General features: G+C 47.0%; 1 protein-coding gene across 8 annotated transcripts in view; it reads right to left on the bottom strand.

Annotated features, from left to right (window-relative positions):
- The window catches only part of LOC135069306 (E1A-binding protein p400-like), a 318,615-nt gene that overhangs the window by 216,311 nt on the left and 76,635 nt on the right, over positions 1–25,669 (bottom strand). For 5 of the 8 annotated variants that reach the window (XM_063964668.1, XM_063964667.1, XM_063964670.1 and 2 more), the window contains 6 exons: positions 24,222–24,347; positions 22,780–23,171; positions 15,101–15,385; positions 14,460–14,645; positions 14,178–14,318; positions 13,705–13,783 (listed from right to left, as the gene is read on the bottom strand). In XM_063964668.1, coding sequence (XP_063820738.1) covers positions 13,705–13,783; positions 14,178–14,318; positions 14,460–14,645; positions 15,101–15,385; positions 22,780–23,171; positions 24,222–24,347 — 1,209 coding nt within the window. The remainder of the gene's footprint in view (positions 1–13,704; positions 13,784–14,177; positions 14,319–14,459; positions 14,646–15,100; positions 15,386–22,779; positions 23,172–24,221; positions 24,348–25,669) is intronic. The other 3 variants (XM_063964672.1, XM_063964675.1, XM_063964674.1) reach the window with 1 other exon arrangement.

Genomic DNA, 25,669 nt, shown 5'->3' with positions numbered 1-25,669 from the left:
GAAGCCTGTTTACGGGCTTTCAACATAGTTTGAATGACCGCCTCAGAAAATCCTTTGTCCCTCAGGACTGAAGCTTCAAGAGCCACGCCGTCAAAGCCAGTCGGGCCAGATCCTGGTAGACACAAGGGCACTGAACGAGGAGGTCTGGGCACTGCGGAAGTAGAAGAGGACGCTCTATCGAGAGACCCTGCAGGTCTGTGTACCAATGCCGTCTGGGCCATGCTGGAGCGACTAGAAGTAGTATTCCTCCTTCTTGCTTGAACTTCCTTATTACCTTGGGCAGGAGTGACACCGGATGGAACACATACGGGAGCCAAAAGATCCATGGAATTGCCAGCGCATCCACGAACGCTGCTTGGGGATCCCTTGTCCTTGCTCCGAACACCAGAACCTTGTGATTGTGTCGAGACGCCATCAGGTCTACATCTGGTAGGCCTCTCTTGTCCACTAGGAGTTGAAAGACTTTCAGATGAAGACTCCACTCTTTGGCTTGTACGTCCTGATGACTGACGAAGTCTGCTTCCCAGTTGAGGACCCCCAGAATGAACACTGCCGATATGGCTGGCCGATGGCGTTCCGCCCATTGAAGAATATTTGACACTTCCATCATTGCCATGTGGCAAAGGGTGCCGCCTTGATGATTTATGTACACCACCGTGGTGGCGTTGTCCGACTATACTTGTTGTACTGGTTGTACTTGAACAGGCCTGTTCTGTGCCAGAGGCAGGGCCAGTTTCAGAGCAATGAACACTGCCCGCAACTCCAGAACGTTTATCGGAAGGAGAGATTCCTCTCTGGTCCACCGACCCTGAAGAGAGTGTTGCTCCAACACCGCGCCCCATCCCCGCAGACTGGCATTTGTCATTAGGAGGACCCAGTTGGAGATCCAGAAGGGACGACCCCTGCTCAATCGTTGGTCCTGGAGCCACCAGCTCAGAGACAGACGAACTTCCGGAGCCAAGGAAATCATGTGAGACCTGATCCGGAGAGGCAAGCCGTCCCACTTGGAAAGGATTAACCGCTGCAGAGGGCGAGAATGACATTGAGCGTACTCTACCATGTCGAAAGCCGATACCATGTGGTCTAGTACTTGCATCGCCGAGTGTATCGACACCCGTGGGTGAGATAGGAAGCATCTTATCCTGTTCTGAAATATTAGGACCTTCTCCGGAGACAATAACAACCGTTGGTTGTGTGTGTCCAGTAACGCCCCCAGGTGCACTATGCTCTGAACAGGGACCATTGAGGACTTCTTCCAGTTGATGAGCCACCCGTGGGCTTGCAGGAATTGGACCGTCAGTTCCAGATGACGGAGGAGAACCTCTGGGGAGTTCGCCAGGATCAACAAGTCGTCCAGATACGGCAGGATCCTGATACCCTGACGGCGGAGAAGGGCCGTCATGACCGCCGTGACCTTGGTAAAGATTCGTGGAGCCATGGTCAGTCCAAAAGGCAAGGCCTGGAATTGATAATGTAGGTTGCCAATAGCAAACCGCAGATATTGCTGATGCGACATGGCAATAGGTATATGTAGGTAAGCATCCTGTATGTCCAGGGATACCATATAGTCCTTGGGTTCCAAGGCCAGAACAATAGAGTGAAGAGTTTCCATACGGAATTTGGAAACCTTCACAAATTTGTTCAAAGACTTGAGGTTGAGAATGGGCAGTGAGGATCCATTTGGTTTCGGAACTAGGAACAGCGTTGAATAGTACCCACTGCCTCTCTGAGCCAGAGGCACCGGCACTATCACTCCTGTGTCCAAGAGGGATTGTAACACCAAATGTAGAGTTCTTGCTTTCAATGGATCTGGAGGGATATTTGTCGAGCAAAACTGTCGAGGGGGACATTTCTTGAAAGAGATGGCGTATCCGTGAGTGACGACTTCCCTCACCCAGGCATCTGAAATGGTCTTTAACCATACCTGGGCGAACCGCAGAAGTCAGCCTCCCACCCTGGGGTCCCCCAGGGGGAGGCCCGCCCCATCATGCACCAGGCTTGTCTGGTTTGGAAGCACGCTGACGGGCAGCCCAGGAACGTTTAGGTTTGGGCTTAGAGGTTTTGGAAGTGTTAGCCTGATTCGGGGACGCCTGACCCTTTGCTTTACTTGAAGGTCGAAAGGAATGAAAGGTGGTACTCTTAGCCTTCGGAGCCGAAGGATTAGTACTCGGCAGACATGCAGTTTTAGCAGACGCTAATTCAGCAACAATCTTGTTCAGATCTTCCCCAAAACGGATGTTTCCCTTAAAAGGGATCAACTCCAAGGTCTTTTTAGAGTCCAGATACACAGACCAGGACCACAACCACAGAATCCGGCGAGCCAGAATGGATGTAGTAGACGCTTTGGCCGCCAGCACGCCGGCATCAGAGGCCGCCTCCTGAATGGAATGAGAGGCTGTGGTAATATATGAAAGACACTGTCTGGCATTATCAGAAAAATTTGGCGGTAGCTCCGCTTCAACTTCTTGAACCCAGGCTTCAATAGCTTTTGCAGCCCAAGAAGCAGCTATAGTAGGTCTATGTACAGCACTCACAAGAGTGTAAATAGACTTCAAGTAACCCTCCACGCGCTTATCCGTCGGTTCCTTTAGAGAGGTCACGGTAGTGACAGGTAGAGTAGAAGACACCACCAGACATGTGAGTCCACCGGCGACGGTGTTTCCCAATTCTTACTTAACTCTGCAGCGAGGGGATAACAGCTAGCATCTTTTTAGACAGGGAGAATTTCTTTCCTGGAGACTCCCAGGATTCCTGACGTATGTCAACTCAATGGTCAGAATGTGGCAAAACTAATTTAGTAACCTTCTGACGTTTGAACTTATCAGGTTTCTCAGACGTATATGGAGGTTCAAGATCATCATCAATCTGAAGAATCAGTTTGATAGCCTCCAAGAGGTCAGTAACTTCCACCTGTGTTGTAGATTCCCCATCAGAAGCATCTGCATCAGTGTCTGATGGGTCAGTATATACGCCATCTTCATCGGAAGAAGTATCCGAAACATGCGTGGATTGTGAGGAAGTAATGGCCTGCTTAGATGACCCTTTGGCCCTAGGAGGGCGAGGGTCAGGCTTTTGTTTGACCAAAGTCTGATTTAACTGATGTAACTGAGTCAACAGAGTACCCACCCATGGTGGATTTACAACAGGCACAATATGTGATTGTACAGGTACAGGAGGTTCCACAGGGGGCGCAAGTCTCGTTACTAGCCTAGTCAGTAAATTAGAAAAAGTAGCCCAAGGAGGGTCTTGGTGTGCCACCGGTGCTGCAGGCTGACCGAGGAGTACAGAACTCCCAATACCTGGACCCTCAGCTGGAATATTTTCCTCAGATAAATCTGCGGCGTCAGCACTGCATGATGCAGGATCAGCCACGGATCTCCCGCCCTGTGACGCAGACATTATATGCGAATGTAGCCCTAGGGCGTAACAGTACAATATAGCCAGACATAGTACCTGACAAAAACCCCCTGTGGAGTGTGATTGCAATGCAGATCACAAACAGAGGAATTAAATGGTATAAGGTGACTGAAATACCAACCAGTATATTCTGTGAAACACTATATATATAGGACCCTGACGCACTTAGCCCCCCTCAGGGTACAGAATATAGGGATAGCAATATGTGTGAGATACACGGAATAGGAACCACACAGCAGCTATAGGCACACACAGTCACATTTACAATGCAGAAATTATTACAAACAACAATAAAACTGCACTGGACTAGCAATACTACGTAAAGCTATGTATGTATACACAGATATAACAATGCACAGTAAATACTGGATGTATGTCACAGAATACTTGTACTAAATATTCCTGTAGTTATGCACTTGTTCTTAACTAACACTGTCTAAACGACATGTAGAATACTTAAGTGTCCTGTAAATGCACATCGCTGATGAGGCAGGCGGCTTTACAGAGGAGACAGTGCCCAGCAGTCCAAGAATCAGCGCAGCTCTGTGTTATGGCGCCCAAAAGCTGACAGGGAGTGAGGGAAAGAAATGCAGCTCCAGGGTGGGAACATCTGCTATAGATGGCGCCTGGGGCTGGGGGAGAGGCTACAGGTCTGCGCCTTATCCCCTCTGCTGGACTTCACCACCGGTTACTATGGCGCCTGTACTAAACGCATTTTAGTAAATCCGACCTGTGCTCCTTGCCCTGGTGGATATAGTGGGGTCCCTGCACGGCCACAGTGTCCACGCCAGCAGCGCAGTCTGTCTCCGGAGACCGCCACCGGCGGGACCCTCTTACCTCCTCCCTATCGTGCGGCCACACGATCCAGGAGAGCAGCGGCGGTATTTGTGCCTAATGAGACTGGAGCGCCTCCGCTGTAAGTACCTGGCAACCAGGGCGCAGGAGTATAAAGCACCACTGGGGGAGGTGAGGGAGCCGCAGCACGATATGTCAGCATGACATATAGCACCAAGTGCCTATGCTGCGGTCCTTGAAGTCTTCTTTCTTGTCAGAAAATGACATATAGCACCAAGTGCCTATGCTGCGGCCCTTGAAGTCTTCTTTCTTGTCAGAAAAGCTCTTTTCAGGGCTGCCTAACGCAGCCCTCCCTGTTAGCTGCCTGCAGGCACCAACTTACAAACTGAGAACCAGTGCCTGGAGGCGGTGCAATGCATCCTTTAGCGTGTTGGTGTCTCGGATCAATATCCAACTCTACACCCCTATGTTATTCCCTGTGGAATACCAGTGTACACCGCTGCAGAAATTAACCCTAGTATGAATGTATGTGTGAGTGTGTACATGTGGTAGGGAATATAGATTGTAAGCTCCACTGGGGCAGGGACTGATGTGAATGGCCAAATATTCTCTGTAAAGCACTGAGGAATATGTGTGCGCAATATAAACAACTGGTAATAAATATTGATAGTGGTAGGCAAGGCTCTTACATAAGCTGGCTGCAGTGTCCTTTAATAGACAATAACAAATAGCCTTGGCAGAGGGAAAAACCTAAGGGTATTGGGCATGTGCAAGTCAGAATCCGGAACTTTTTTAGATGGATGGGACACCATTTTTCCATGAGAACTCCCTTCATTTAATTTCATGTTGGTGATCGTGGAAATTGCTATCTCAGGTACTGCTTAAATGCACGTAGAAACTGAATAAGATCTCCCAATTTGACTGATCAAGGGTACTGTATGATAAATGGTTTACATTACTTAAAACATCATCAAATCTTTCAAGGACCACTAAGGAATTATCATACAGTGCCTTCAGGATACAAATGCTTCATCACAGAACGAAGGTGATTACTTAAAATGCCATTATATGTATTGGCAATTACCTTTTCCAGTTAAGAGAGAACTGGATTTAACCCAGGCCATAAAAAAATACTATTATAAAGCCATGTGGACCATTCACCATAGGAAACAAGTCAATGGACTTCTGAGCATACATATACGTGTTTATTTTTTAGAACACATCATCATTTGTTTATATCTATGGTGCCGCGGATCCCATACCACCTGCCACAATGGCAAAAAAGTGCCTTGCTAAAGTATTCACACCCCTTTGCATTTTTCATGTTTTGTTGCCTCACAACCTAGAATTAAATTGGATTGTTTGAAGGTTTGCATAATTTCATTCACAGAACATGCCTACAACTTTGAAGATGTTTTTTTTTTTTTTGTGAAGCAAACAATGGGACAAAAATAGGATTTTGGTTACCTACCGGTAAATCCTTTTCTCGTAATCCGTAGAGGATGCTGGGGTCCACATCAGTACAATGGGGTATAGACGGGTCCACCAGAAGCCATTGGCACTTTAAGAGTTTGAGAGTGTGGGCTGGCTCCTCCCTCTATGCCCCTCCTACCAGACTCAGTAGACGGACATCTTCGAGAGAAGGATTTAACACAGATAGTGGTGAGATTCACACCAGCTCACACATACAAGGCACGTCAAGCTAACTTAGCTTGAAAACTCAGCAATCGCTGAAACATTACATACCAAGCAACAATGCAGTACTCAACTAAAACAAAGTTGTTCTGAACCAAATAACGATAGCAGGAAAACGAAGCGCTGGGCGGGCACCCAGCATCCTCTACGGACTACGAGAAAAGGATTTACCGGTAGGTAACCAAAATCCTATTTTCTCTTACGTCCTAGAGGATGCTGGGGTCCACATTAGTACCATTGGGATGTACCAAAGCTCCCAGAACGGGAGGGAGAGTGTGGAGGCTCCTGCAGAACCGATTTACTGAACTTCAGATCATCAGAGGCCAAAGTATCGAACTTGTAGAACTTAGCAAACGTGTTCGACCCAGACCAAGTTGCAGCTCGGCAAAGTTGTAACGCCGACACACCCCGGGCAGCCGCCCAGGAAGACCCCACCTTACGAGTAGAGTGGGCCTTGACAGTCGTGGATTATGAACCTGATCCAGCGAGCGATCGTCTGCTTAGAAGCAGGACACCCAATTTTCTTGGGATCATACAGGACAAACAGAGAGTACGATTTTCTGTGACGAGCAGTCCTCTTCACATAGATTTTCAGAGCCCTTACAACATACAAGGACTTTGATAAAATTGAGGTATTAGTAGCCACTGGCACCACAATAGGTTGGTTGATATGAAATGCCGATACAACCTTCGGAAGAAACTGCTGACGTGTCCGGAGCTCAGCTCTATCTTCGTGGAAGATCAAGTATGGGCTTTTACAGGACAAAGCCCCCAACTCCGACACACATCTAGTAGAAGCTAGGGCCAACAACGTGACAGCCTTCCATGTAAGAAATTTGACCTCAAGCTCCTGTAGAGGCTCGAACCAGTCCGATTGGAAGAACTGCAACACCACGTTAAGGTCCCAAGGCGCCGTAGGCGGTACAAAGGGAGGTTGGATGTGCAGAACTCCCTTCAAAAAGGTCTGAACCTCAGGGAGGGCAGCCAATTGTTTCTGGAAGAAAATGGATAGGGCCGAAATCTGAACCTTCACAGATTCCAACTTCAGACCCATATCCACACCGGCTTGTAGGAAGAGGAGAAACCGTCCCAGTTGAAACTCCACCGCAGGAAATTTCTTGAACTCACACCAAGATACATATTTTTTCCGAATTCGATGGTAATGTTTAGATGTTACTCCTTCCCTAGCCTATATCAGGGTAGGAATAACCTTGTTTGGAATGCCCTTTCGAGCTAGTATCAGGCGTTCAACCTCCATGCCGTCAAATGTAGCCACGGTAAGTCTTGATAGGCGAACGGACCCTGCTGCAGCAGGTCCTCCCGAAGAGGAAGAGGCCTCTGCTCTTCTTGCAGTAGATCCAGAAGATCGGCGTACCAAGCCCTTCTTGGCCAGTCTGGAGCAATGAGGATCGCTTGAACCATTGTTCTCCTTATGAGCTTTAGAACTCTTGGAATGAGTGGAAGTGGAGGAAACACGTACACCGACTGGAACACCCACGGAGTCACTAGGGCGTCCACCGCTACTGCTTGCGGGTCCCTCGACATGGAACAATACCGCTGAAGCTTTTTGTTGAGAGGAGAGGCCATCATGTCGATCTGGGGTACATCCCAAAGATCTGTTGAACACCTCCAGATGGAGACCCCACTCCCCTTGATGGAGATCATGTCTGCTGAGGAAGTCCGCTTCCCAGTTGTCTACTCCCGGAATGAAGATTGCTCACAGCGCCAACGCATGTTTTTCTGCCCAGAGGATTTTATCGGCAGGCCGGCTTCCAGACTTGACCACCTTCCTTGGAAGGTTTCCCCTTGAGTGACTGCACCCCAGCCCGGGAGACTTGCATCCGTGGTTAGAAGGATCCAGTCCTGAATCCCGAACCTGCGGCCCTCCAGTAGGTGAGGTAACTGCAGCCACCAGAGGAGTGAAATCCTAGCCTTTGGGTTCAGACATATTCTCTGGTGCATGTGTAGATGGGATCCTGACCACTTGTCCAGGAGATCCAGTTGGAAGGACCGAGCGTAAAACCTCCCGTACTGCAGAGCCTCGTAAGAGGCCACCATTCTCCCCAGAAGGCGAATGCACTGATGAACCGACACCCGGGTTGGCTTCAGGACATCCCGGACCATTGTTTGTATCACCGCTTTTTCCTGTGGAAGAAACACACTCTGCACTTCCGTGTCGAGGATCATTCCCAGAAAGGACAACTTCCTGGTTGGTTCCAAATGTGATTTTGGAAGATTCAGGATCCAACCATGTTCCCTGAGAAGCTGTGTTGGGAGAGCTATGGACCGTAACAGCTTCTCCTTGGACGATGCCTTTATCAGCAGATCGTCCAGATATGGAATTATGTTCACCCCCTGTTGCAGAGGAGAACCATCATTTCCGCCATCACCTTGGTGAATACCCTTGGTGCTCTGGAGAGGCCGAATGGTAGGGCCTGGAACTGAAAATGACAGTTCAACAGTGTGAATCGAAGATAACCTTGATGCGGCAGCCAAATCAGAATGTGGAGGTACGCATCCTTGATATCCAGGGATACCAGGAATTCCCCCTCCTCCAGACCTGATATCACTGCTCTTAGAGACTCCGTTTTAAACTTGAACGCCCTCAGAAAGGGGTTTAGTGATTTTAAGTTCAGAATGGGCCTGACCGAACCATCTGGTTTCGGTACCACGAAAAGATTCGAATAGTAACCTCTGTTTTGCATATGAGGTGGTACTGGCACAATGATCTGTGCCTCCACCAACTTCTGGACGGCTTCTTGCAGGACAGTCCTGTCTGCCAGCAGAGCTGGCAAGCCTGATTTGAAAAATCGGTGCGGATGGAGATTTTGAAATTCCAGCCTGTGCCCCTGAGACACAATATCTTGCACCCAGGGGTCCAGGTCGGAGACACGCAGACGTGACTGAAATGCCTGAGTCTCGCTCCCACCGGCCCCACCTCCGGGGCGCGCAGTCCACCGTCATGCGGAGGACTTTGGTGTACCTGAAGCAGGTTTCTGTTCCTGGGAACCTGCAGCCACAGGTTTCTTGGACTTGGGCCGACCTCCCCGAAAGAAGGTGTTGGACGGCTTGGCCTTTCTGGGCTTGGCAGACCGAAAGGGCTGTGATGTAGCTGAAGAAAAGGGTTTCTTCGGAGCAGGTGTTGCTGAGGGAAGAAAAGGTGACTTACCAGCCGTAGCCGTGGAGATCCACGCATCTAACGCTTCCCCAAATAGAGCCTGACCTGTGTAGGGTAGGGTCTTCACACTTCTCCTGGATTCCGCGTCGGCAGACCACTGGCGCAACCACAGTCCTCGACGAGCTGATACAGACATGGAAGAAATTCCCGCAGCCATGGAACCCAGGTCTTTCATGGATTCTACCAGAAATCCTGCCGAATCCTGAATGTTACGTAAAAACAATTCAACATCACATTTCTCCATAGTATCCAAGTCTTCAAGTAACGTGCCTGACCACTTTACTATAGCTTTGGCAATCCAAGCACTGGCAATAGTGGGACTTAGTATTGCCCCAGAAGCCGTGTACATGGATTTGAGTGTATTATTAATTTTACGATCAGCCGGCTCTTTCAAGGCGGTAGATCCTGGAACAGGTAAAACCACCTTTTTTGAGAGTCTGGATACAGACGAGTCAACAATAGGCGGGTTTTCCCAATTTTTCTTATCTTATACCGGGAAAGGAAATGCCACCAGAACCCTTTTAGGTATCTGGAATTTTTTATCCGGGTTTTCACAAGCCTTTTCAAAAATAGCATTTAATTCCTTTGACGCAGGGAAGGTTAGCAAGGCTTTCTTATTTTCAGTGAAGTAAGCCTCCTCAACCTGCTCGGGTGTTGTATCAGCAATATGCAACACATCTCTAATAGCCTCTATCATCAACTGCACCCCTTTAGCAAGAGATGCTGCCCCCCGCAACACATCCACGTCACCGTCTGCAGTGTCAGAATCGGTATCCGTATCATCCTGCATGATCTGCGCAAGAGCACATTTATGAGAATATACAGCGGGGAGCCCTGAGGTACCAGAACTGGGCCAGACTGCCATAGAGTTCTGTAAAGCCTGAGTTGCAGATTCATTTTCTGCAACCCTATTTGAAATCTGAGAAATCATAGATTTGATAGAGGATAACCACTCAGGCTTCCTTGCTGGTATTTGTGCTAAACCAGTGCAATCCTGATTACATGGAATGGGATCATCCTGAGAGGACATATCCTCTGCAGCATATGACAGTCTCTGGACATTGCTTAATGGACACCACAGACACTCCACACACACACAGGGAAGGACAGAGTTTCACCCCCAAGAATGGCAAGAGAGACACAGAGATTGGAGCCAACCCACACATGGCGCTTTTAATGTAAAGGGAGACCCCTACTAGCGCTGACTGGTCACCTTAATAGGTTACACAGCCTCCCCCCCCCTTCTACAACCCCCTGGTACAGTGAGAGATAGCTGGAGTTGCTGTGGAGGGACTTGCTCTTCCTGGACAGCGCTGTGCAGGCAGGAAAATGGCGCTGAACGCTGCTAGGTCCGCTCTGAGGAGAAGCTCCGCCCCCAAAATGGAGCTGTCTTCCCGCTCTTCACAAGGATTATACTGGTCTGAGGTAAAATGCTGGCTGAGATCCATGGACCCCGACAGGCTTGCTGACCAGTGCAGGGTTCAGGCTCTGGCTCAGGGCGCCCCTCACAGCGCCGCACTAAGTACCGCTGAGCCTCCGGAGCGCAATTAGTACTATGCTCCTACCCTGTTGCCACTATCTTCACACCGGCCCCCGCTTGCTAGGGGGGTCGGTGACTCACTCGCCACTGATCTTCAGCTCTGTAAGGGGGTGGCGGCATGCTGCTGGGGTGAGCAATACCCTGTGGCGGGGAACGATCTATCCCCTCAGGAGCTCAGTGTTCTGTTAGTGGAATATAGTGGCTCAGACCTCGCAGGGTGGACACTACTCCCCCCCTTAGTCCCACGAAGCAGGGAGGCTGTTGCCAGCAGCCTACCTGCAAAATAATAAACTCTAAAAAACAACTTTACTAAAGAAGCTCTGTAGAGCTCCCCTAGCTGCGACTGGCTCCTCGGGCACATTTTCTAAACTGAGTCTGGTAGGAGGGGCATAGAGGGAGGAGCCAGCCCACACTCTCAAACTCTTAAAAGTGCCAATGGCTCCTGTTGGACCTGTATATGCCCCATGGTACTAATGTGGACCCAAGCATCCTCTAGGACGTAAGAGAAATAACAGAAAACTTCAGCGTGCATAACTATTCATCCCCCTAAATTCAGTACTTTGTAGAGCCACCTTTTGCGGCAATTACAGCTGCAAGTCGCTTTGGATAAGTCTCTATGAGCTTGCCACATCTTGCCACTGGGATTTTTGCCCATTTCTCAAGGCAAAACTGCTCCAGCTCCTTCATGTTGGATGGTTTACGCTTGTGAACAGCAATCTTCAAGTCTGACCACAGATTCTCAATTGGATTGATATCTGGGCTTTGACTAGGCTATTCCAACACATTTAAATGTTTCCCCTTAAACCACTCTAGTGTTGCTTTAGCAGTATGTTTCGGGTCATTGTCCTGCTGGAAGGTGAACCTCCGTCCCAGTCTCAAATCACAGGCAGGCTGAAACAGTTTTTGCTCAAGAATATACCTGTATTTATCACCATCCATCTTTCGCTCGACTCAAAATAGTTTACCAGTCTCTACTGCTGAAAAACATCCCCACAGCATGATGCTGCCACAACCATGTTTCACTGTGGGGATGGTGTTCTTGGGGTGATGGGATATGTTGGGTTTGCGCAAGACATAGCGTTTTCCTCGGTGGCCGAAAAGTTCAATTTTAGTCTCATCTGACCAGAGCACCTTCCTCCATACATTTGGGGAGTCGTCCACATGCCTTTTGGCAAACTCAAAACATGCCTTCTTATTTTTACCACTAAGTAATGGCTTTTTTTCTGGCCACTCTTCCATAAAGCCCAGCTCTATGGAGTGTACGGCTTATTGTGGTTACATGCGCAGATACACCAGTCTCTGCTGTGGAACTCTGCAGCTCCTTCAGGGTTACCTTTGGTCTCTGTGCTGCCTGTCTGATTAATGCCCTCCTTGCCCGGTCTGTGAGTTTGGGTGGCCGGCCCTCTCTTGGCAGGTTTGTTGTGGTACCATGTTCTTTCCATTTGAAGATGATGGATTTGATGGTGCTTCGGGGGATCATCAAAGATTTTGATATTTTTTTTATAACCTAACCCTGACTTGTACTTCTCAACAACTTTGTCCCTGACTTGTTTGGAGAGCTCCTTGGTCATCATGGTGTGATGCCTCTTGCTTAGTGGTGTTACAGCCTCTGGGGCCTTTCAGAAAAGGTGTGTTTATACTGACAGATCATGTGACACTTAGACTGTACACATGTGGACTTCATTTCACTAATTATGTGACTTCTGAAGGGGCTTCATAGCAAAGGGGGTGAATACATATACACATGCCAATTTTCAAATTTTTATTCATAAAAAATATTTTTTATATAATTTTTTTCTAATTTCACTTCACCAACTTATACTATTTTGTGCAGATCCATCACATAAAATTCAGATACAAAAAACCCTACAGGTTGTAATGTAACAAAATAGGTAAAAAGCCAAGGGGGGGGGGGGGGGATTCTTTAGCAAAGCACTGTACATGAAAGCAATAAGCATAATAACATTGTTGGGGGATAAATTAAGCAGAATAATAAATGAATGGATGCTATCAACATTACAAATTGCAGGCATGCAGAAACAATTCCGCATCATACATGACACGTGACATAAAAGATAGATGGATGATGGACAGACGTAATACAGAAAGACAAGAAAACTTTACCCACAAGAGCTTAAATTCTAGAAGGTGGGCAAAAGAGACAGTATGGTTAAAAGGGATATCTTAGTTTTGCGTATGGACCAGGTGATGGGACAGTGTGTAGTAACATGGAATTCAATTAGCAAAATATATGTACATGGATGTAGAGCAGTGTATAAAAAAAGATATCCTCACTAGCAGAATGTGAACGCTGCCTTAGGAGGAAACAGGCTGTCAGCTGGCATGATAGTTGAGTCCTAAGGTGGTGAAGGGATAAGGAAAAGGGAAAGCTGTAGCTGGGAGTGTACTTGGTGGCACTGTCTGTTCATGCCCTAGACTGAGACTTGCAGTTTCAGAATCATTCTTCTAATTTGCCTTGCATGTTAAATCAAAGCAATCACTTCTATGAATCTTTCTCTACTTCCATTGTGAAAGTGCTCCTTGTGGAGCTGTAAGTACACATTCATTGCAGCATACTCTGCCCCCTACTTGTGCACTCAGTATATGAAGAACATAAAAAGTGGCTGCAGGGGAAGGGTAAATATTACGAGGGCACTTTGGTTACTCTCCCAATCTATCAAACTCTGACACTATGTTTTTGCCAGCAAAGGTAAACAGAAGATACAAAGCACTTCCAACACTCAGCTCCTCGCAAAGATGGCACAACAATCATCTATCTTCCAACTCAACAAGGTCTCTTTCTGTTTCCTTGACAGGCAATATACTACTGTATATTGCACAGCTGGGCCTGCCCAGTATTTTTATGCTTTATCTAAACATGATGTGATGTTACCTGTTTACTCCAAAACCATATCTGTATGGAAGCATCTGCATCAAATATAGTTTGTTTTACTTTGTCTTTCCTTTATTTTAGAGCTATCAGGATTTTTGTTCCATCATTTATAAAAAAATACATTATGGAAAGCTGTGTAGAGTTACATATTTTACAAGCTTTTTACCCAGTACTATTTATATTTACCTTTAATTGGATCCATATTTAAGTTCAGCGCTTTCCGTCTTTTTTCTTGAAACTCCATTTGTAATTTAATTTCCACAACCTATAATGAACAATTTACAAAAAATATAATACAATATTGCCCCATCCTCCAGTGTTATAGGGTTATATCGCAGATAATATAGAATCATTTGACAGAGCCTCTTTTCACAAACTGGATGCCATTTAGCATGGGTTACCAACCATGGTCCTCAAGGCACAACAATAGAACAGGTTGTAACGATAGCCATACTTGAGCACGAGTGACTTAATTATTACCTCAGGTATTTTGATTTAAACATTTGTGCTCAAGCATGGATATCACTAAAACCTGGATTGTTAGTGTGCCTTAAAGACAAAGGTTGGGAAACACTGCGGTATTGGTGTAGGTAATGACTTAAATTAATACTGGGGGGGCAAGCTGTTCTGGGATTCATGTCAGACATGACAAAAAGTACCTGTTCAATATTGGACCAGAAATACTCAATTTCTCTAGCAATTGATGCAGCAATGCGCTTCAGTTTTTTTTCTTCTTCCCTCCTGGCACGCTCGTTGTTCACTCTCTTTTCTTCATGATAACGGGCAACTGTTCTAACCAGCTAAAGAGGGGGTGAGAGGATATAATTATGAAAACCTCCAACAAAGGAACGTCTAACAAACAGTTCAAATATATACATATATATTAAAATAGGTTTGCATTATAACAGCAGGCTATGTGTAGATTTTAATTTTCAGTTTACCTTCTTTGCACTAGCCACTTTCCACATCTTCTCCTGAGCAAAATCTGCCGCCATCCACTGCATCTCTTCTAGCAGGTAATCCCACTGAGATTTAGGCCTGGATGGTTCTTGCAGCTTGGGAAGCCTCCTCAAAGACCATAAACCTTCCTTGCGGAGTTCTGCAATGCGCTGATGGACACGGTTCTCCTACAATTTGTAGATAACATACTGTAAAGTCTATTATGAAGGAAAACAAAGGTTGTCTTTATCTTGGGGCTTTTAAATTACCAGGTCACTATTTTTACAAAGGCAACTATTTTCTGTCTTACTCTTAGTAAAAAGAACTTTGGGGCATATGTATTAAAGCTTGGACAGAGATAAAGTGGACGGAAATAAAGTACCAACCAATTAGCTTCTGTCATTTTTCAAACACAGCCTGTAACATGGTAGTTAGGAGCTGACTGGTTGGTACTTTATCTTTCTCCAACCTTTGATACACAGAGTATTCCCCTTTATCTCATAATGTCTACAAATTCTGTGTGACATATTAATGTACAGATGCAGCAATAAAATCAGGACATTATAGTATGAGGTTTGCAAAATAAATAATTGTATTTTATATGATTCTGAAAACAAATTTCATAATCTAGAACTAGTTTTACCTGTTCCACTAACTTGTCCTGCGAGTTGTCTGGAGTCGCTCCAGCTGTATTCTGTGCAGGAGTTTGCACTTTAATACCCACTGCCCCAGTAGATGCTAAGGCTTTGGAAACTGTGGAAGATAGGGCTTTGTTTGTGCTAGCGTTGGTTCTGTTAGTTGGCAGGGAGAAGGACGCAATTGGGTTACTGGCAGAGATAGCAGCTGGAGCCACAAAAGAGTTTAGCTGTGAGTTGTTGGTGAGCCGTTGCTGCGGAGACTCTGAAGCTGGCCTCATTAGGGTGACGGTCTAATGGGAAACAAAATATTTCTTTAGTATATATGGTAAAACTAGTTTACCGAATGTTGCCCATGACAAAATTTCTCTTTTAAAATTTCTAGTTGGCTAGTAGTATCACAGATAAGGCATAAGAGGCTGGATAAAATGGACAAAAGGAGATTTATGGTAGACTTACCATAGTTAAAACTCTTTCTGCGAGGTACACTGGGTTCACTTGGGGTGTAGAGTTGGATCTTGATCCGAGGCACCAACAGGCTAAAGCTTTGACTATTCCCAGGATGCATTGCACTGCCTCTTCTATAACCCCGCCTCCGGACACTGGAGCTCAGTTTCGTTAACCAGTCCAATGCAGTAGCAGGTAAAAGAGACTGCACATAGAACCATATTCTCACGACAGGAGAAGGGACCAACGGCTAATGCCATACAAACCCAAAGAAGCTAAGTGCGTCAGGGTGGGCGTCCTGTGGAACCCAGTGTACCTAGCAGAAAGAGATTAATTATGGTAAGTCTACCATAAATCTCCTTTTCTGCAGCGGGGTACACAGTGTTCCACAGGGAATATATGGGGGATGTCCTAAACCAGTTCCTCATGGGACGCACCGTAGCGGGTACAAGAACCCGGTGTACAAAGGAAGCATCCTGGAAGGCAGAAGTATGAAAGGCATAGAACCTAATGAATGTGTTCACTGAGGACCACGTAGCCGTCTTGCAATACTGTTCAGCGGACGTGCCTCGGCAGGCCACCCAAGAAGGTCAACAGACCGAGTAGAATGGGCCTTAATAGCAGCAGGATCTGGGAGTTCAGCCTGCGCGTAGGCTTGTGCAATCACCATTCTAATCCATCTGGCCAAGGTTTGCATATTCGCAGGCCAGCCACGTTTGTGAAAATCAAAAAGTACAAAAAGGGTATCTGACCTCCTGATAGAGGCAGTCCACTCTACGTAAATATGGAGAGCCCGTACCACATCCAAAGACCATTCTTTGGAGGACAAACCAGAAGAGATAAAAGCTGGAACCACAATCTCTTGGTTAAGATGGAAAGATAACACCACCTTAGGTAGAAAACCGGGGCGAGTTCTAAGAACTGCCCGGTCACGGTGAAAAATCAAAAAGGGTGGACGACAGGACAAAGCGCCTAAGTCCAAAACCCTCCTAGCAGAGGCAATAGCCAGCAGAAACACGACCTTAAGCATAAGGCATTTAAGGTCCACAGACTCAAGTGGTTCAAATGGAGACTCTTGTAGGGCATTCAAGACAACAGACAGATCCCATGGAGCCACAGGAGGGACATAGTGAGGCCAAATCCGTAAAACACCCTGAGTGAAAGTATGAAAGTCAGGAATAGACACAATTTTCCTCTGAAACCACACCGACAAGGCAGATATATGAACCTTGAGGAAGGTCAGACGAAGGCCTAAGTCTAAGCCTTGTTGCAGAAAAGCCAAAAGTCTGGAAGTTCTGAACGTGGTTGCATCATAATTCTTAGCAGCACATAAGGTGAAGTAAGAATTCCAGACCCTATAATAAATCAATGCAAAAGCCGGTTTGCGGGCCTTCAATATAGCTTGAATAACCGCCTCGGAAAATCCATTGGCCCTCAGGAGTGAAGCCTCAAGAGCCACGCCGTCAAAGCCAGTCTGGCCAGGTCCGGGTAAACACAAGAGCACTGAACGAGGAGGTCTGGGCGTTGAGGAAGTAGAAGAGGACGTTCTATCGAGAGACCCTACAGGTCTGAGTACCAATGCTGTCTTGGCCATGCTGGAGCGACTAGAAGTAGTATTCCTCCTTCTAGCTTGAACTTCCGTATTACCCTGGGCAGGAGTGACACTGGAGGGAACACGTATGGCAGCCGAAAGTTCCATGGAATTTCCAGTGTATCCACGAATGCTGCTTGAGGATCCCTTGTCCTTGATCCGAAGACCGGAACCTTGTGATTGTGTCGAGATGCAATCAGGTTTACATCTGGTAGGCCCCACTTGTCCACTAGGAGTTGAAAGACTTCCCAATGAAGAATCCACTTTCCGGCGTGTACGTCCTGAAAACTGAGGAAATCCACTTCCCAGTTGAGGACTACAGGAATGAACACCGCCGATATTGCTGGCAGATGGCGTTTCTCCCAATAAAGGATTTTTGATACTTCCAGCATTGCCGTGCGGCTTGGATTACCGCCTTGATGATTTATGTACATCACCGTGGTGGCGTTATCTGATTGTACTTGAACAGGCATGTTCTGTATCAGAGGCAGGGCAAGCGTCAACGCATTGAACACTGCCCGCAATTCCAGAATGTTTATTGGGAGGAGAGATTCCTCCTTGGTCCACCGACCCTGGACAGAGTGTTGCTCCAACACCACACCCAACCCCGCAGACTGGCTTCCGTTGTCAGTAGAACCCAGTTGGAGATCCAGAAGGGACGGCCCCTGCTTAACCGTTGGTCCTGTAGCCTCCAGCTCAGGGACAGACGAACCTCCGGAGTCAAGGAGATCATTTGAGACCTGATCCGATGGGGCAGGCTGTCCCAACTGGAAAGGATTAACCTCTGCAGAGGGCGGGAATGAAATTGAGCATACTCTACAATGTCGAAACCCGACACCATGAGGCCTAGCACTAGCATCGCCGAGTGTATCGAGGCTCTTGGGCGAGAAAGGAAGTATCTGATCCTGTCCAGAAGTTTCAGAACTTTCTCTGGAGACAGAAACAGTCTTTGACTGTGTGTGTGTCCAGCAGTGCCCCTAGGTGCACCATGCTCCGAGCAGGGACCAGCGAGGACTTTTTCCAGTTGATGAGCCAGAGGAGAACATCTTGGGAGTTCACCAGGATCAGCAAGTCGTCCAGATATGGCAGGATCCTGATTCCCTGACGGCGGAGAAGGGCCGTCATCACGGCCATGACCTTGGTGAAGATCCGAGGGGTCGTGGCCAGTCCAAATGGCAGAGCCTGGAATTGATAATGGAGGTTGCCAATAGCAAACCGAAGATATTGCTGATGTGATACAGCAATAGGTATATGCAGGTAAGCATCCTGTATGTCCAGGGATACCATATAGTCTTTGGGTTCCATGGCCAGTACAAAAGAGCGCAGAGTTTCCATACGGAATTTGGACACTCTCACAAAGTTGTTCAATGATATGAGGTTGAGTATAGGCCGGAAGGACCCATTTGGCTTCGGAACTAGAAAAAGGGTCGAATAGTATCCCCTGCCTCTCTGGGACAGAGGTACCAGCACTACCACTCCTGTGTCGAGAAGGGATTGCACAACCAAGTCTAGAGCTTGCGCTTTCAACGGAACCGAAAGGATAACCGTGGAGCAGAACTGGCGAGGGGGACGTCTTTTGAAAGAGACTGCATACCCGTGAGATTCAACTTTCCGCACCCAGGCATCCGAAGTGGTCTTTAACCATTCATGTGCGAACTGCAGAAGTTGACCTCCCACCCTGGGGTCCCCCAGGGGGAGGCCCGCCCCGTCATGCGGCAGGCTTGTCTTGTTTGCAAGCAGGCTGAGGAGCGGCCCAGGATTGCTTAGGTTTGGGCTTAGTGGATTTGGAAGTACGGGCCTGTCTAAGGTACGCCTGACCCTTTGCTTTCCCTGGAGGTTCAAAGGATCGAAAAGTGGTACTCTTTGCCTTCGGTGCAGAAGGATTAGTACTTGGGAGAAACGCAGTCTTAGCAGTTGTCAAGTCAGTCACAATCTTATTCAGATCCTCCCCAAAAAGGATGTCTCCCTTAAAAGGGAGCACCTCCAAGGTCTTTTTGGAGTCTAGGTCCACCTTCCAGGACCTCAACCACAGAATTCGGCGAGCCAGTATAGACGTAGTAGACTCCTTGGCCGCCATTACACCTGCCTCAGAGGACGCCTCCTGAATATAGTGGGAGGCTGTGGTAATATGAGACAGATATTGTCTGACAATGTCAGAAATACCCTGAGGCAGCTCATCCTCTAATGCCTGAGCCCATGTTTCATTCCTTTAGCGACCCAGGAGGCTGCTATAGTGGGTCTATGTACAGCACCGGTAAGGGAGTAAATAGTATTCAGGCATCCATCCACACGCTTATCCATCGGCTCCTTCAGTGAGCTGACAGTGGTGACAGGCAGAGTAGATGACAACACAAGACAGGCGACATGAGAGTCCACCGGCGGTGGAGTTTCCCACTTGTTACTCAACTCCACAGGGATAGGATAATGAGCTAGCATCTTTTTAGACAGGGAAAATTTCTTTCCTGGAAACGACCAGGAGTCCTGACGTATGTCAATGCAATGGTCAGAATGCGGTAAGACTACTTCAGCAACCTTCTGACGTTTAAACTTATCAGGTTTCTTAGACGCAGTAGTGGGATCTATCTCATCATCAATTTGTAGAATCAGCTTAATAGCCTACACTAGGTCAGGAACATCAACCTGGGTTGTAGATTCCTCGTCAGAAGTGACTGTATCAGTGTCTGACGGATCAGTATATTCCCCATCCTCACCAGAAGAATTATCTGAAATATTAGTGGATTGTGAGGAGGAAGCGACCCGCTTAGATGACCCCTTGACCCCAGAGGGGCGTGAGGTATACTTTTGTCTAACCAAAGATTGATTTAATTGTTGTATCTGGGCAGACAAAGTGTCCGCCCAGGGCGGATTAACTACAGGGATAATATGTGGCTACAATGGCACAGGAGGTCCCACAGGGGGCATAAGATGTGTCACAAGCGTATTCAGCATACTTGAGAACGCTGCCCAAGGTGGTTCCTGATTGGCCACAGGTGCTGCTGGCTGACTGGGAGATGTATGGAACCCAGTACCTGAACCATCAGCTAAAACTTCACCACAAGTAAATCCTTGGTGCAAGCACTGCATGATGCAGAAGCGTCCACGGATTTTCAGCCCTGTGTTGCAGACATTATAGGGAATGTAGCCTTAGAGCGTAGCAGTACAATATAGCCAGACAAACACAATACCTGCAAATAACCCCCTGATTTATGTGACAGTAAATACAGGACACAAACAGAGAATTAAAGCGGTATGAGGTGACGGAAATACACAGTAAAAAATACCAAACAGTTTATACTGTGTAGCACTATATATATATATATACATACATACATGAGACCCTGACGCACCTAGCCCCCCAGGGTACAGAATATAGTGATATCAATAAGTGTGATACATGAGAATGAGATCCACACAGCAGCTACAGGCACACTCAGTCACAGGTACAATGCAGAAGTTATTACAGATAAACAATAAAACTGCAGTGGACAAATAAAACTATTATATATATATATATATATATATAGATATAGATAGATAGATAGATAGATAGATAGATAGATAGATAGATAGATATAACAATGCACAGTAGATACTGGATGTATATCACAGAATACTTGTACTAAATATTCAGGTAGAAGTACACTTGTTCTTAGCTAACACTGTCTTAAATGACATGTAGAATACTTAAGTGCCTGTAAAATCACAGCGCTGATGAGGCAGGCGGATTTACAGAGGAGACAATGCCCTGCAGTCCCTGAGATCAGCCGCAGCTACTTGTAAAGATAGCGCCAAAATCTCTGTCAAGGAGTGAAGGAAAGTGAAATGCAGGTCCACGTCGCGAACACCAGCAGATGGCGCCCGAAGCTGGGGGAGGGGCTACAGGTCAGCGCCTTATCCCCTATGCTGGTCCTCACCACCGGGTACTGTGGAGCCTATGTAAAACGGATTATTCAAAATCCGACCTGTGCTCCCTGCCCTGGTGGATATAGTGGGGTCCCTGTGTAGTACAGTGTCCACACCAGCGGTGCGGTCCATCTCCTGGGACCGCGCCCGGACCGCGATTTACTGGTGGGTCGCACCTGGGGGACCCTCTTACCTCCTCCCTGATGTGCAGCCACGCGATCCTGGAGAGCGTCAGCGGTGCTGTGCCTGAGGACCGGTGCGCCTCCGCTGCAAGTACCCGGGAACCGGCCGCGGGAGTATGCAGCGCTGCTGGGGAAGTGATGGAGCCACAGCACAGCATATCATAATGACATAAACAGTGCTGCGGCCCTTAAGGTCTTCTTAAAAAGCTCTTTTCAGGGCTGCCTTGTGCAGCCCCACCTGTTAAGTGACCTGCTCTGCAGGCACCAAGTTACAACTGAGCTCCAGTATCCGGAGGCGGGGTTATAGAGGAGGCGGTGCAATGCATCCTGGGAACAGTCAAAGCTTTAACCTGTTGGTGCCTCCGATCAAGATCCAACTCTAAAAGTCCAGAAGCAGAGCATTGTGTCCCTCCTGGAGAGGGTCATGTTGGGAGATCTCTGGACTTGTTTAAAGGATTTGCTTCTGCCTTTCCCTTGTAATACTGCTAAAACTCATTGAAACCGATAACTGGACTTGCTGTGAGTCAGAGTCTGGAACTGCAGACAACTACAGTGAAGCCATCACACAGGTTCTTTTCACAATAAGGTTGTTCACAGTATCATACACCTTATCATGGAGTCAATTTGAAGGATCCAAAGTATACCTGGAATCGATGCAACTACTAGATGCTGAAATTGCCACTACAGGAATAATATCAGGCTCAAACCAAACCTCATGTTTGTAAGTGGATTCCTGTAATAAAATTTGAATCTAGTTTTAAATAATCTGCACTATTATATATTTTTTGTTCTTTTTAAATGGTAAACTGTGGAAATCTACGGATTAAGACCATTCTACATTTGTGCTGATTACTTCCCTAACGTTAAGTATTACCGATTGACCTATTATCCACACTGGTGATAAGTTTTTTGCATGAAGTGTTCTGAATATATTTTGTGAATGTGGTACTTTCCTTAGCGCTGGAGTGTGTATATCTATCTTCTTCTTCTATTCACTGTTTTCTGAGTAACCTGGATGTACTACTCTGATATACATAACTAGCTGCAATATAGGGGGGGGTTTCTTGCGCACCAAAATTAGAAACATATTTTTTGTTTACTATTGCATCCTGGGAACAGTCAAAGCTTTAGCCTGTTGGTGCCTCCGATCAAGATCCAACTCTACTTTCTGATGTATTCCCTGTGGAACACAGTGTACCCCGCTGCAGAAATGGAGATACTTGTAGATAACGGATTAATAGAAAGGAATAAAACATGTTGCAATATGGACATTTAGCATGACCACTGTAATGAGCTATAGTACAGAATCACAGCTAAAAACATGTCCACTTACATAACAACGCAATGTACATAGAGATCATCATCTCACCTGTTTCTCTTTTTAACAAAAAGGATTTTGATCAGGTATAAAGATTATTTTGATATGGACAAATGGCACACTGGTGGATCAGTATGTTTTAAATAGGCCAACAAACGCTGTGTAAGTTACAGTATATGGGTCAGGAGGGGACAGACAAAAGTCCACTTAGAATTTTTTACTCTGATGAAAAAGTCCCTTTCTTACCTGTGGCTGAAGTGTACTTTGCGCTTGGGAAGCAGTTATGGGCATCTGTGTATGAAACACTGACTGCAGAGGCTGCGAGATCTGTGCAGGCAGCTGAGTTTGCTGGGATGCTTGAATAGAGACACCCAAGGCCTGTGTTTTCACCTGCAGCTGGATTTGTCCTTCTGTGATTTGTTGTTGTTGCTGCTGCTGCTGCTGTTGTGCAAGATGCAGGGCAGTGGGAAGGGAAGAGATGGGAATATTGGAACCCTGCACCCTACCAGGTAATTGAGGAGGAGGGGTATGCAGGCTGGCAGCATTCTGCACAGGGGGACCTTTGGAGGGATCGTATTGTTGTTGGCTTTGCTTCTGCCCTGTTAGCTGAACAGTCTGAGGAGTAGGAGGCATTCCACCTGGACAAAGGACACAAATAATCTAATTTCGGCATGGAATTGGAGCACCCTACAGGTGTAACGCACATGTTTTCAGATGTTATCCCCATGTTTTCTCCAAACTGGGTGAAAGTGCACCTGTATGAACTAAACACACTAGGGGGGTGATTCCGAGTTGTTCGCTCGCTAACTGCTTTTAGCAGCATTGCACACGCTAGGCCACCACCCTCTGGGAGTGTATCTTAGCTTAGCAGAATTGCGAACGAAAGATTAGCGGAGAGTAGCTCCAGACTTACTCAGCCATTGCGACCATCTCAGTCCTTTTCGTTCCTGGTTTGACGTCACAAACACACCCAGCGTTTGCCCAACCACTCCCCCGTTTCTCCAGCCACTCCTGCGTTTTGCAACTCGAACGCCTGCGTTTTTCCCGCACACTCCCATAAAACGGCCAGTTTCCGCCCAGAAACACCCACTTCCTGTCAATCACACTACGATCAGCACAGCGATGAAAAAGCTTTGTTATGCCGTGAGTAAAATACCTAACTTTTGTGTAAAATAACTAAGCGCATGCGCTCTGTGAACCTTGCGCATGCGCAGTAAGCGACTAATCGCAGTATAGCGAAAATCGGCAACGAGCGAACAACTCGGAATGACCCCCTAGAGTTCTGGAACTCTAGATAACACAAAATATCAGTGGTTCCCAAACTGGATGCCGTGGCACCCTGGGGTGCTCAGGACACTTGCAGGGGTGCCCTGGGTTGGAGAACTAAGACCAATTAAAGTGTATGGTCAGTGTAATAGGCAAAACCAGTGCTTATGGCTTCCAATCATAAGATATGTGGACAAAAAGAAGAAAATCCTGTCCCTCACTACATAACTGAACCTAAGGATATATGAACACAATGTACTTGATTTAATACCTGTTTTCTGAATTTCTCAATAAGAAACTTTTGGCCTAGGGGTGCCGTGAAAAAACATACTGCTACTCTAGGGTGCCGTGACTCAAAACAGTTTGGGAATCACTATAGTAAATTATTTCCGGTGAAGTATTTGTTGGCAACGTAGTAATACCTTGTGCAGTGGGCATAAGTTGTTGTAGGGATACGCCAGATGCCACCCCTGGATGTTGGAAAACCATTCCATGACGCGTTACATCAAGGCGTGGTCTCTTGCTGGGATCTGTAGGGATCAAAAACACTTCTCGTAAAATAAGCGGCAATCATTTCATGCGATCCATCTAACTGCATAGACTTAAGAAGCTTTCATTATTCAGGAATGGCAATTATACTTGGTTAGAGAAAAACAGATACAGTAATCTCAAATCGATTTCTTACCAAAATACTCTCTATTACTAGAACATAGTTACCTCACACTATAATTATATGTATTGGCTATGTGCAAATATAATTTAATTTCTGCTGCGGGGTACACTGGGCTCCACAAGGAATGGACAATGGGGTGTAGAGTAGGATCTTGATCCGAGGCACCAACAGGCTCAAAGCTTTGACTGTTCCCAGAATGCATAGCGCTGCCTCCTATATCACCCCGCCTCCCTGCACAGGATCTCAGTTTTGTAGTTGGTGCTGCAGTAGCAGGCACTTAACAGAGTGGCTGCTCCAGGCAGCCCTAAGTAGAGCTTTTTTTCTGAGGAAAAAAGTGAAGACTTCAAGGGCAGCAGCAGTGTTACATGTCAGTGGACATTCACTGCTGCAGCACCGGCTCTCCCCAGCGGCGCTGTACACTCCCGAGCCCTGGTTGCCGGGTAACTACAGCAGGAGGCTCTGGTTTTCTTCTTGTCAGACACACGACGGGGGCTCTCCGGGATCGCGTGGCCGCGCTTCGGGAGGTGGTAAGTGGGTCCCGCTTGCGGGACCCGGTCTTTATCGCGATCCGGCGCGGTCTGTGGGAGGCGGGCCGCGTGCGCTGGCGGTGGACACTGTGGCAGTACAGGCGATCCCACTAGATCACCAGGGCATGGGACAGGTCAGGATTTCTCTATAAACCGTTTTATTAGAGCCCGCAGTACCCGGTGGTTTTGCCAGCAGGGCGATTGAGCTTGGTCCTGAAGCCCCTCCCCCAGCCCCAGGGCGCCATTTTCTGCAAATGTTCCCGCCCTGGAGCTGCATATCTGTCTCTCCCTCACTCCCTGGCAGTGTCTGCGGCGCCATTATCCCACTGTTCCTGGGAATGCTTGTGCAAATTCTCCTATGTAAAGCCGCCTGGTTGTCAGTGCTGTGACTTTACAAGACACTTAAGTATTCTACCTGCCTTTTTTAGTCAGTGTTAGTTAAGAAAGAGTGCATTTAGTCAGGGTTTCCTAGTACAATTACCCTGTGATATACATCCAGTTCTTACTGTGTACTGTTATATCTATTGTTATATAGCTGTGTAAGCTAGTCCAGTGCAGTATTATTGTTAGTAATAACCTCTGCATTGTACAGACTGTGACTATTTGTGTGTGCATTTGATAGCTTAGTGTCCATTTCGTGTCTTTCACTCAACATGCTATCCCTATATTC

This window comes from Pseudophryne corroboree, chromosome 1 (genome assembly GCF_028390025.1).
Source record: "Pseudophryne corroboree isolate aPseCor3 chromosome 1, aPseCor3.hap2, whole genome shotgun sequence".
Classification (NCBI taxonomy): Eukaryota; Metazoa; Chordata; class Amphibia; order Anura; family Myobatrachidae; genus Pseudophryne; species Pseudophryne corroboree.
The sequence above is the reverse complement of the archived record's forward strand: the minus strand, read 5'-3'. Positions and strand labels throughout refer to the sequence as shown.